At 44.9% G+C, this 13,203-nt stretch overlaps 1 protein-coding gene across 1 annotated transcript in view; it reads left to right on the top strand.

The window, feature by feature from the left end:
• Stab2 (stabilin 2) overlaps positions 1-13,203 on the top strand; it is a 170,214-nt gene that overhangs the window by 52,917 nt on the left and 104,094 nt on the right. Inside the window, exons 16-21 of the mRNA XM_036170220.1 lie at positions 62-115; positions 418-498; positions 3,504-3,656; positions 6,741-6,803; positions 11,036-11,122; positions 11,877-11,963. Coding sequence (XP_036026113.1) covers positions 62-115; positions 418-498; positions 3,504-3,656; positions 6,741-6,803; positions 11,036-11,122; positions 11,877-11,963 — 525 coding nt within the window. The remainder of the gene's footprint in view (positions 1-61; positions 116-417; positions 499-3,503; positions 3,657-6,740; positions 6,804-11,035; positions 11,123-11,876; positions 11,964-13,203) is intronic.

Below are 13,203 nucleotides of genomic sequence, written 5' to 3'. Positions count from 1 at the left end.
AAAAAAAGAAGCATGTAGAGTTTTCTTCATTGATTGACATAGGATATTGTTTCCTTTGCAGGGCTCTCGGAAACTTCTGGAACTCGTCAGATACCACATTGTCTCATTTACCCAGGTTGGCTCTATTCTTCCTACTGTTACTTTATCCTTCCTTTTCAAGTACCAGATCCTAATCTTGAGTTCCAATATGTTGGGGCTAGAGAATTATTTGTGACATTTATTAGCTCTGAGCAACCTTCAGTCTATAACTATTGTCTGTGATATTATTAACAGAGAAATCCTTAAAGCCACAAATGCTCATGACATCAAGCTCCCATTATTTCATCAATAGTTAAGTACTTTCTTGAAGCAAGGACTGTAAGAAATGGGGACTCTGTGCCTTGCTGCAGATGACTCCCTGATTTCTTTCCACTGCAGCTGGAAGTGACCACTCTCATTTCGATGGCTCGCATCAGGAGCATGGCCAATCAGATCATACAGTTTAGTGTAACCCGCAATGTAAGTGAGAAGCCTGTGGCTGGTACTGACTCATGCATGTTTACTCTGATGCCTCTACACTAACTCACAGACATGAAGCCTTTTCTTGGTAGGTAACATCTGTGGGAATGTCCCTGTGAATGCAGGTACATGTGTGTACACATGGATGACAGAGGACCACGTAGGTGTCATTCCATAGCCTTCCTCCCCTTTGAGACAAGGTCTCTCATTGGCCTACAGTTCACCAAATAGGCTAGGCTGGCTGTCCAGTGAGCCCCAGAAATCCTCATCTTCACTTCCCCGGTGTTAGAATTACAAGTGCATGCTTCTGTGTCTAACTTTTTAAAGCACGGTTCTAGGGATCATGTCCTCCTACGAAAAGCCAAGCACTTTACCAACTGAGCTCTCTCCCCTATTTCACAGTTCCCATGTCTTTACAGCTGGTCCACTCTTTGCTCAGTTCTTTCAGCAAATAGCAGCTGAGAACCTACATCAGTAACAGTCTGGGTTGAAGCAAGAAGAAGAAAAGCAAGGCTTACATGCCAGCAGAGAAAACAGAATTGAACCGTCCATTAAATGGTCAATGAGTTGCTATTGCAATGAGTATCAGTCACAGAAGCTGTGAGAGCACATAAAGGAGGAGTCCAGGAAAGGCAGGTGGTCACGACTTGAAGGGTGAGGAGAATGAGTTTGTCAAGATGAATAAAAGAGAGTTTGGGGTGCAAGGAGAGCATGTGAGAAGACCTGAGGTGAAGGGAGTATCATGGTTTACTTAAGAAACTCAAAAAAGCTCACTGGGGTAGATAAGTCTGGGAGCAGAGAGAATTGTCCCCTGTTGATTCAACACCATCCGTTGTTGGTGGTGATGATGATGACCTGACCCATTCAGCAGACATCTACTGAGTATCAGGATGTGTTGGGCACTGTCCTAGGTCCTGAAGAACACAAACGCAAACAGAGAAAAGTTTCTGGTTGCATGGAACTTCCATTCTAGTAAGTAGGAAGGTAGTCAATAAAGATGCTAAGGGGAAAAAAGCTTACCATAGGAAGCAATGAGAGAAAAAATGCAAATCAGGAGATGGGACTAAGAAGACAGAAGGGGATTTTACATTTATTTGTTAGTGTAGAAAATAATGGATGCACTGTAACATTTCATTTTTACACATATGTGTGTATCACTGTACTTTGTGTATATATCCTCCTACTATCCTCTAGTCCCTCAATAGTTCCCTTCCTCTCCTCTTATGTCTTTACATCACAAATGCATGTATATGTATGTGTGTATTCAGATATACCCAAACCTAGATTCTGTATATGAAAAAAAATCATCCATGTTTTGTCCTACTCGGTACCCCTACTATCCCCTCTCACCCCCCATCTTCAGAACTCTTCCCCCAACTCTTAGCCACCCTTCTGCCTTCAGGGGACTAGCATTTTAGATAAAGCTCCAAGAAGTCCTCACAAAGAAGAAAGTATCTGAACAACGACTTGAAGGAAATAGCGGTCTCAGCTTGAGACTCTCTGGACAGAGAAGTTTCGAGAGAGAGAAACAGCCAAGAACAAATGTACACAGCAAGGAACAAGCTGAGCTAGTTGGGGGATGAGAAGACAGTGTGGCCAGCCAGAGGCGGGAGCAGGAAGAGGTGATGGAAAACAGTTATACACCAAAGGGATGGAGACGTAGGCTGGGTCCCACATGCCTGAGTGAGCCTAGAAGGCCCTGGAGGATTGTGAGAGCAGACAATCTGATGAGACACAATTTGGGAGACAGATCAAGAGACTTGGTTATAATAATCCAGTGAAAATGGCAATCAGGACTGAGGAGATAACTCAGTTGGTAAAGCATGTGTCATTCAAACTTGAGGACCCAGAACCCACATTAAAAACCCCAAGTGTGGTAGCACACACTTAAAATCCCAGTCATGGGGAGGGAGATAAATGGGTCCCTGGGGCTCATTGGCCATTCAGTCTTTCCTACTTAATGAGTTCTAGGCCATTGAGAGACCATGTATTTAAAAAAAAAAAAAAAAGATAAACAGTATTTAAGGAACAATACTCAAGACTGGCCTCAAGCCTCCATTGTACATATATGTACACACACAAAAAAAAAATGAATAATGATGGTGTCTTATACAAGTATGGCCGGGGACATGGTAAGTAGTTGAATTATAAATGTATTTTGAAGATAAATCCAACAAAATTTGCTGATGCATGCACTTAATGTGCACGTGTGTGTGTGTGTGTGTGTGTGTGTGTGTGTGTGTGTGTCTGTCTGTCTGTCTGTCTGTGTGTGTGTCTGTGTCTGTGACTGTGTCTGTGTGTGTGTGTGTCTGTCTGTGTCTGTGTCTGTGTGTGTGTGTGTGTGTGTGTGTGTGTGTGTGTGTGTGTTGTTTTGTTGAGACAGGGTCTCACTATGCAGCCCTGGCTGTCCTGGAACTCAATATGTAAATCAGGCTGACCTCAAACTCACAAAGATCCAACCACTTCTGCCTCCTGAGTGCCTTGCCAAAATATTTGATGGGTGATAAGGACTGAGAAAGCCAAGGATGACTCTGAGGCTTTTGACTTGGGCAGCAAGAATGAAGTTGCCATTGAGCAGGTGTGGGAAAGGTAGAACTCAGAAATCTTGGCAAGTTCATTCATTTTTTTGTTCCCTCCACTAGCTGCTAAGCAGCAGTATGTCTGTTTCGTTGTCTGATGTATCCACAGGGCTTAAAGTAGAGTTTATCAATAAATGTATTGAATAGATGGATCTTCATTTGAGAACTAAGAGGTAAAATAAGCAAGTGCTGTGTGAAATGGAAGTAGACAGACCTCTGTCCCACCTGTGCATGCTCAGGGACATCCTTGTCCAGGAAGGGATTCAGGTCACAGCCAATCATTTCCTGACGGAAAGCCACCACCTTCCCTCCAGGGAGAAACCAAGTAACATTGAGGGGTTCTAGAGATGCTGTTACTGGGCACATCTGCCTGGGGTCTGCTCCAGCTCCTGCCATCAGAATGGAAGATGTCCATGCTTATTTCAGGGACAGATTCTGGCAAATGACGTGGCCGTGGAAGAAACCGAGGTCATTGCCCAAAATGGCCGAATTTACACACTGAACGGGGTTCTCATCCCTCCCTCCATCATCCCAGTTCTTCCCCATCGATGTGATGAGACAAAGAGAGAAATGAAATTGGTAAGGGAACCTGGGGAATTTGGGAAACTGGGGCTGGCACAGCCATTGAAAGCAGGCAGCACTCTGAGAAGGCTGAAACCACCCCCTAAGGGTGCATCTCTATGAGAAGGTATGTGGTCCTATCAGCCATGAACCAAGGTTCTGCTGGAATTTCTACCAGAGATGGCCTGAAGTTGTGCAGGGTTCTTGGTGTGGCCATAACAAATTACCATAGATGTCAGTCATTTATTCTATCACATTTATGGATGCTAGAAATCTGAAATCAAATTATCAGCAAGGCCATGCTGTCCTTGGGAGTTCTGAAATCCCAGGACTCCTTTATTCTTTGAATAGGGGCTCTCAATATTCCCCAAGATGACTTCAAATTTGTGTTCTCTACAGATCCCCCTGCCTCTGCCTCCTACATAGCCAAGAACATAAACACAGGCCACTTCACTAATTCCCAAGCTTCTGACAATTCCCAGAAGCCCTGGGTGCTCTTTGGCTCAGCTCCTCACTCCCATCTCTACCCTCACTTCTTGTGGCTTTTTTGCCCACGTGTCTTCTCTTGTATTTTTTTCCTGGAGCTGAGGACCAAACCCAGGGCCTTGAGCTTGCTAGGTAAGCACTCTACCACTGAGCTAAATCTCCAAACCCCTTCTCTTGTATTTGTAAGTACAACTGCCACTGGATTTAGGGACTCCCTAGCCCAAATACAGCTGTAGACTCTATTTCCAAACAAGTCACATCCTGAGGTTTGGAGGGACATGAACTTGAAGAGAGTTGCTATTCTGCCTACTCAAACTGAGCAGAGCCCCCCCCAGGGGGGTGTCAGGAACGGTCTCCTTTCTTTTTCTTCCTCTGCCCCTGTCACCTGGAGACCCTGCCCAAGGCCACAGCTTTACTCTCTCTGGGGGAACAGAAGATAAACTCTTCTTTGCCCTGACATAGAGAATCACTCATCTTTCTACGTCTTCCTGTAATTTTTTCCCAATACCTGATTTTCTGTTTCTTCATGAGCTTCTGTGCCCTCTAATGACCTTTGCTAACTCAGGATCAACCGTTTTGGCTCAGCCAGTTTTAATCAAAGCACTGTTAATATCGATATTGCTCCATGGGCAATCTCTAACTTACTATGAACTATAAATCCCAAATTGCAGTGGTAAAAGGTCTGGATCTTTCTTTGCAAGGAACTTCAGTCATAATGATTGATCTCACAGTATCTTTGCAACACAGGCACTGAACAAGGGAAAAAACACCTAATTTTACTTTTTAATCTTTCTCCACCTCCACCTCCTCCTTCTCCTCCTGCTCCTCCTCTTTCTCCTCTTCCTTCTCTTCTCCTCTTCTTTTTGAAACAGGGTCTCAATATGGAGCCCAGTCTGGCCTTGAATCCACAATCTTCCTGAGTCAGCTGCCAAGTGCTGGGATTCCAGGCATGTGCCAGGATACCTCCTTCCTGTCCTCCCCTGTTGGAGGCTAAAAATATCCAAGAATCTTCTTAGAATGGTCCCAGAGCTCTTGACTGATACCATGACTGGCTTGTTTAGGCTATCGAGCTAACTTCTGAAAGCCAGATGCCATCTGGGGAACATTATGCCACTCTGATCAGCCTTCTTAAGAAAGGTTTACTCTTAAGAAACATTTACTCTCCTAGCCAGCCCCTGGCAGCAACCTGTTTGGTTCCTTTTTTGGAAATAATCACCACGGGTACGTTGCCTGGCTTAAGCCAGAGAGAGAGTAGCATCCCTCCTAACCCAGATGTGAAACTATTAGGAAAATTGGGACCTGCAAAACGGAGGAAGATAATAGGATTCAGTCATTGAATGAGTTCTTCAGAGCCCTCTACCACAGGCATCTCTGTTAGAGAAAGAAGCTTGCAGGACAGGGACACTGCTGGCCATGCTCTGTTTCTGGCTGTTCAAAAGCTGGTTCTTTATCTAAGGGACAAACTCGAGATGTGGACTCCAGTTACAGCCCAAAGAAATGCGGTTTCATAGGAACAAGGACTTTGCAGTAGCTGTCTAAGAATAAATCCTTCCTCCACTACGTAACTATTTCCTCTAGGTTTAAAGCCAGCCCTGCCTGCTCTGCTCAGTTCAGGAAGGTTTGGGTTGGATATCTATCTTCAGAGTCTGAATGAATCCTCTGGAAAATATGTATTCAGGCCAAGAAAGAGTAGAAATAGTTGGAACTTCCTAAAATTTCCTTTTTAGACACACTCAGAGCATGGCAGCCTTTGGACATGGTATGTTTGGACTTTAGATGCTTAATAAAAAACACTTTTTAAAGTCAAGTTCCTGCAGGAAACCAAACCTATCCCAGATGGTTCAAAACAGCACCAACATGTGGATGCTGCGTAAGCAGGGATAAACAACCACAGCAGCCATCCCACCCACAACCAAAGGGCTGGAGTGAGGTACTGGGCTGCCTGTGAGAGTAGGAAAAGCCAAAGAAGACATGGAGGGCTGTGGGTCAGTGTGCAAACTTGTCCAGAGCTGTAGGAACAGTGTGCCAACCAGCGTGGAGGTAAGGAGGAGATCCTTGGTTTGCTCTCTTCCTGCAACAAACACCTGCTGGTGTCTCCAGTTGACCAAAACCAGCTGGAAAATGGTCACCAAGCCATACAGAGATGTCAGGGAACAGATGTGGACCAATCCGAGGACATCCATCTTGTCTCTTCCTTCCCAAATTAAGAACCATTGGAGGCAAAGGCAAGAACAAGAAGGCAAGTTTTATTGTTCAGCTTTATTGCCGCTGAGCTAATGGGAATGGTGGCATTAGCTCTGCTGCCATTGCCTCCTCTGAGTCCCCGGAATGACTGAAAGGTCCCCTCAGGGGCAGGTGCTTCTCCATCAGAGAGATCAGAAGGCTCCAGCCTGTTTGCTGGCTGCTCTGTCCAGAGAGAGAAGGGGTGCTTGGGGCATGCTCAACTTCCCCAACTCTTGTCCGGCACTGGCTTCACTCCCACACCCTGGGAGGAACTGGAAGGACAGTGGGAGAGTCCAAAGAGCCCCCTTCACAGGGAGGGGAGCCTGACCTCCTGAAGGCTGTCTCCCTGGGGCCGTCAGGGGGATGCCGTGCTGACTGCCGCCATTCTTTCAGGGCACCTGTGTGAGCTGTTCCCTGATACGTTGGAGCAAGTGTCCGGCTGACTCTGAGCGCACAGTGAGTGTGACACGGCTGTTTCCTGAGCAGCCTGAACAAGTCCATTCTGACCTCTCACTCCTTTCTGCCCTTCTTTAAACCTGGCTTCCGTTGTCGCAGTGGGAGGAAGAGGCCCCACAGATCCATGCTGGGTTCCTAGCTGACCCTGGTTATGTCATTTAACCTCTTTAGCCTAATTTTCTTTCTCTGTGGATGACAACAGGTTCAGTATCAATTAAATTCATAAAAACCAGGAGCAAGCAGCCTCTCTCAGAACTTCCTCTCTACTTCTCTCTCCTAAATAAAGCCCGGTGTTGGTATTTGCTCTTCCCAATCATAATTCTAGAGGAATACACAAGAAATAATCAGGAAAGGTTACACACTTTCAGTTAGACAAGAAAAATAAGTCCCAGTTTAGGCACAGTATCCTGACTGTATGTGATGGTGTCTAATGTTCTGTGTACTTCAAAAGGCTAAGACTAGACTTTAAATGTTCTCCCCACAAAGAAATAATAAGTAAATCAGGCAATAGTGACATTAATTAGCTTAGACATTTAATACCACACTGTACCCCATAAGCATGTTTATTGTTTGCCAGTAAGAATAAAAATGGGGGCTGGAGAAATGGCTCTGTGGTTAAGAGCACTGACTGCTCTTCCAGAGGTCATAAGTTCAACTCCAGCACCCACATCAAGTGGCTCACAACCGCTTGTACCTCCAGCCCCACAGGATCCAACACCCTTCTCTGGTCTCCATGTGTGCTCACATATAGACACATATACACATGAATAAAAAAAAAGTTTTAATTAAAAGAATAAAGATAGCCAGGCGATGGTGGCACATGCCTTTAATCCCAGCATTCGGGAGGCAGAGCCAGGCGGATCTCTGTGAGTTTGAGGCCAGCCTGGTCTATAGAACAAGTTCCAGGGAGGCTTTAAAGCTACACAGAGAAACCCTGTCTTGAAAAACCTAAAATAATTTAATTAATTAAAATAAAGATAAATGTTAGAAAATTACACTGAACTATTTTAAATTGTTTATGTTTAATTAAATTCTTCACTTGTTTATTGATATTTGATCATATCTTAGACACAGTGCTTAGTTATGGACCAAATAAGGTATCATATTGGCTTGGGTTTTGCCTTAAGAAGTTCAGGCCAATATATATATTTTTTACAGTTATACAGCAATCTGTAATTATATACCAAGTACTCTGCTGGAAAAAGCAATGTGGCAACTGTGGTGGTATTGTGTTCCCCAAAATATTGTGCACCCTAATAAACTTATCTGGGGTCAGAGAACAGAACAGCCACTAGATACAGAGGCCAGAAAATGGTGGCATACATGCCTTTAATCCTATGACTTGGGAGGCAGAGATCATCCAGATCTCTGTGAGTTTAAAGCCACACTGGAAACAGCCAGGCATGGTGACTCATGCCTTTAATCCCAGGAAGTGATGGCAGAAAGCGGAAAGGTATATAAGGCATGAAAACCAGAAACTAGAAGCTTTTAGCCTGGTTAAGCTTTTAGGCTTCTAGCAACATTTCAGCTGAGATTCATTCTGGATGAGGACTCAGAGGCTTCCAGTCTGAAGAAATAGGATCAGCTGAGAAGTTGGCGAGGTAAGGAAGCTGTAGCTTGTTCTGCTTCTCTGATCTTCCAGCATTCACCCCAATACCTGGCTCCGGGTTTGATTTTATTAATAAGCCTTCTAACAATTCATGCTACAGGCAACGTGTTCTAACACAAGAAGGATGACAGCAATTTCTGTCTTTTAAGAAAGACTTTCCCAAACAGATTATTTCAATGTTAGACTACATTATTATTGAGAATGACAAGATCTTTAATACACTCCTAGTAGAAAATACTTAATAGAGTAAAACATTAACCTTAAGTAGGGGTGGGTGCTCATGTGTTTATTGTGCTTAATGAAGCCATTTCCCACAAGTCCTTTGAGAAACTATTGACCAGGAAACAGGAGGAGAATAAGCTGGTAGCACAGCGACAGCTGGATGACAGACGTAGTCCTGTCCACTCTATGCAGCAACCCTGGAGTATCAGTTGCTTGTTGCATTTGTTTAACTCTGTGAAGCTGTGTTGCTGTGCCTGTCTAAAACATCTGATGGTCAAATAAAGAGCTGAACAGCCAATAGCAGAGCAGGAGAAAGGATGGGCGGGGCTGACAGGAAGAGAGAATAAATAGGAGGAGAAATCTGGGAGGGAAAAAAGAAGAACAAACAAAAGAACAAGGAGAGGAAGACACTAGGGGCCAGCCACACAGCCACACAGCCAGCCACACAGCCACACAGCCACACAGCCACACAACCACACAACCACACAACCACACAGCCACACAGCCACACAACCACACAACCACACAGCCACACAGCCACACAGTCACACAGCCACACAGCCACACAGCCACACAGCCACACAGCCAGCCACAGAGTAAGAGTGAAAATAAGATATCCAGAAGAAAAGGGAAAAGCCCAGAGGCAAAAGGAAGATGGGATAATTTAAAGTTAAGGAAGTTGGCAAGAAACAAGCCAAGCTAAGGCTGGGCATTTAAAATTAAGAATAAGCCTCTGTGGGTGATTATTTGGGAGCTGATTAGTGGGCTCCCCAAAAGAGTAAAGAGCAAAAACAACCAATAACAGTTACTTCTTCAGTTGCTGTGATAAAACTCCCAGACAATCCATTTTGGCTCACAGTTCAAGGGGCCACAGTTCACCATGGAAGGGGAAGCATAGCATGAGGCTGCTTCTCACATGGATCTGCAGGCAGGAAGCAGAGAGAGATGAATGCTGGTACTCAGCTAGCTAGCTCTCTCCTTGTTGAGTAGTCTAGGACCCAAGAGCATGAAATGGTGCTGCCCCATTTAGGATGCGGCTTCCCACCTAGATGAGCCCTCACAGGCACACCCAGGGGCATGTCTTCTAGGGGATGCTACATCCTGTGGCTTTAACAATCAATACTGACCATCAAACCTAGGCAGGACATACATCATCAGCATCACTGCCTCTCAACTGGGGGAGCAAGGCAAGGACACAAGGCTGACATGTGGTAGAATCAGGATTCTGTCTGTGAGTGGGACATAATTTAGCCTCAAACTAAAGGAAGAGGGGGGAAAGAAATGAACAAGAACCATAAACGCTCCTGAGATCCCATGATGCACACTGGTTAATTACCTAAACTATTCCTTCCCTCAAGATCTCAGGATGCATTTATGTGGATGAGCTTTTAGGATCTTGTGACCTGGCAAGGTCCCTTCAGCAGAGCCTAGGACAAGGGGATAAACAACGCAAAGATGCATCTAATACAAAATTTGAGCTGAGAGCTAAATTCTTGGGATGAGATTTGATAGCAGCATCATTGTCTCATGTCACAAGAGGCAGCTAAGACCCACAGAGACCACATGGTACCAAAGTTAGTGAACAATAAAACGTAATCTCTGAGCTGGGCAGCAGTGGTGCACGCCTTTAACACCAGCACTCAGGAGACAGAGCCAGGCGCTTCTCTGTGAGTTTGAGGCCAGCCTGGTCTACAGAGTGAGATTCAAGATAGGCACCAAAACTACACAGAGAAACCTTGTCTTGAAAAACAAAAAACAAAAAACAAAAAAAAAAAAAAAAAACCATAGTCTCTGGACCAGATTTTAGCCTATCTGTTCTTCTATTTCTATATATATTAGAAAAGAAAAATATTCACATGAATTGGCAAACAGATGGACCATATGCCCATTGTAAGTCTTCAGTAATTGAGAGTTATAGCTAACTACAATGGGCATCAAATATTAAAGAATAGAAGGATGTATTTAATCTACCACTGAGCCTCGGGCTATTGATATATTTTTCAGTTGGTGGATTTTTCCACATAGAAGAGATTGATACTTGCTGGCTTCAGGATGTCCACATGAGCTTAAGGTTGGCTGTAGAGCAGAGGGAGAAGCCAGACCACATGCAGAATCAATCAGAGTGTTAAGTGATTGATTAGAAATGTCTGTCATAACATGAAAGGAGGTGTAAAGATCCTTGTGCCACAGGTTGTTCAAAGCTTGGCCTGTATTCTACCAACAAAGAAAGAGACTTCATGAAGATGGCAGTCTGCTTTGGGCTTGGGTGTGCTGGTGTGGCCCTCGCTCTGGTACCAGTAGTGCCACAGAGTAGAGTGGCTGGCACAGGAAGAGGCTGTGTGATGCCCAGTGCACGCTAGAATGCACACAACAGTGCTTTTACCCAATGGCTTTCTTCCAGGCACTCTTCCCACATAAATGTTTCTACAGAAGCAGAACACAGAACCTGAAAAGTGGCTGTGCCCAATACTGTAATGCTACCGTGAAGGTAAGGAGGATACAACCAGGGTCCCTTCCAGGACACCAAGACTTGTGAAGCTCCAAGCTATGCTATTGAGCTCTGAAGTCTGCTTGGTCACAAGGGGCCTGCAGGAACTTAGGATATTTTCCTGAATGGGAATCAAAAGGTAGACTTGGTAGTGTAGTTGGGCCGCTACCTCCCTGAATCATACCTTGAGTCCCCCTGCCTCTTAACATAGAGTCCGTGCCCCTGACACCCATGTGTGAGCCACCCTCCATTCAAACTTCTCACCTGGATTTTACCCTCATTTCTGCCTCACAATATGCATATCTGATACTCTCTTCAGAATGTCCACCCAGATACACAGGGGTTGACTCATCTTTCGAGTGTCCCTCTACCTAATCTCTCCTGTCACTACCCAACAAGCCTCCAAACTCCACCGCTACCTGCCACCACTCCATTCCAACACTTGTCTTCCTAGCACCTACCATGCCCTGGAATGTTCTTTTATCTCCCATTCGTATGTTTATGAAATCAAACCCAGGGCCTTGCGAATGCTAGGCAAGTGCTCTACCCCTGAATGATTCTCCAGCCCCATTAAGCAGTAGCCTTCACCTGCCTCATTCTCATGTTCACATGAAAGACATTCAATAGGTTGGTGGGAAGGCGCTCATAAGAAGGAATGGTATTGTACCCCACTAGTGGAAATCAGAACACCTCTCTTTTGAGAAATTTGTGCTCTCTTTGGGGTCCCCAAGGGCAGCATGTGTGTTGTTTCCAGATACCAAAATGCTGTAGCGGCTTCTTCGGGCCTGATTGCAACCCATGTCCAGGAGGCTTCTTGAAACCATGTTCTGGAAATGGGCATGTGAGTATAGTCCCTGCTTCACACTCTTTCATGTGGCCTGACCTTTCTGAAGTCACACAGCAATGTTGAAAACTCCTAAATCAAAAAGTGGCACAGTGCTCACCAGCATTCCCAGGACTCAGAAGAATTGGATCTGTTGCTGAAACAGAAGGTTCCTGAAACCAAGGAGCCTAGGTCAGGGGATGGGAGTAAGGGAGAATGTGGCTTAGTCTCTGCTCCCCTATAGTTCACCATGAGATCTTGGACAACTCGAAACTCTCCGGGCTTCACTTTTCAAACCTGTGAAGATCCTAATGTCAAAGGTTTTTATGGCACTTCAAAATAATAATAACATTGGCCACTGGTTGTTGTTGTTTTTAAACCCAACTTCAGAATCTAGTGAAACATAAAAGCCAAAGCTTAACTCTTCTATTTGGAGGCCAAGACCAAACAAAGGAAGGTAAATTCATGTAGGAAAACTGTGGTTCATGTAAGAAAAACTAGATCTGGGAATTTAATAGATCCACATCTAAACTACTGCTCTTGCAAATGGAAAGAAACATGGAGGTGGGGTTTTGTCTCACACAGAAAGTAAGTGTGAGAAGAGATCAGATAGTACCTGGGGCCTTGGGGTTATGGGAAAGTAGCCACACCCAGCTCTGATGTTCAGTATTCAATACCAACATGGTCTTGCCAGGGCTATGCGGGTAGTTGTCTTAGTTGAGTTTTTATTGCCGTGAAAAGACACCATGACCACGACAACTCTTATAAAGAAACATTAAATTGGGGGTGGCTCACTTATATTTTCAGAAGTTCAGTCATTACCATAATGGCGGGAGCATGGAGGCATGCAGGCAGACGTGGTGCAGGAGCTGAGAGTCTTTCATTTTAACTCAGAGACAACAGGAAGTAGAATGACAGTCACATTGAGGGAAGATGGAGCAAAAGGGACCTCAAGACCCACCCCCACAGTGACACACTTCCTCCAACAAGGCCACACCTCCTAATATTGCCACTCCTGTTGGGGACCATTTTCTTTCCAACCACCACAGTAGGAGAGCAAGTGAAAGAACACACTGAGCAAACAAGAATGTCAAGAGAACAGGGCCAGGCCTCATCTAAAGGTCTCTGTCTGCTTACTGCCACCCGCTAAGCATTGGAGGAAGGATCTCATTTCACATTTGTGCTGTGGCTTATTCTGAAGAGATATATTCACGACAGATAGAGTACTGGGGAAAAACAAAAGTCATACGAGTCTGTC

The sequence above is a fragment of the Onychomys torridus genome, chromosome 20 (genome assembly GCF_903995425.1).
Source record: "Onychomys torridus chromosome 20, mOncTor1.1, whole genome shotgun sequence".
Lineage (NCBI taxonomy): Eukaryota > Metazoa > Chordata > Mammalia > Rodentia > Cricetidae > Onychomys > Onychomys torridus.
Note: the sequence above shows the minus strand (reverse complement) of the source record. Positions and strands in the feature narration are given on the sequence as shown.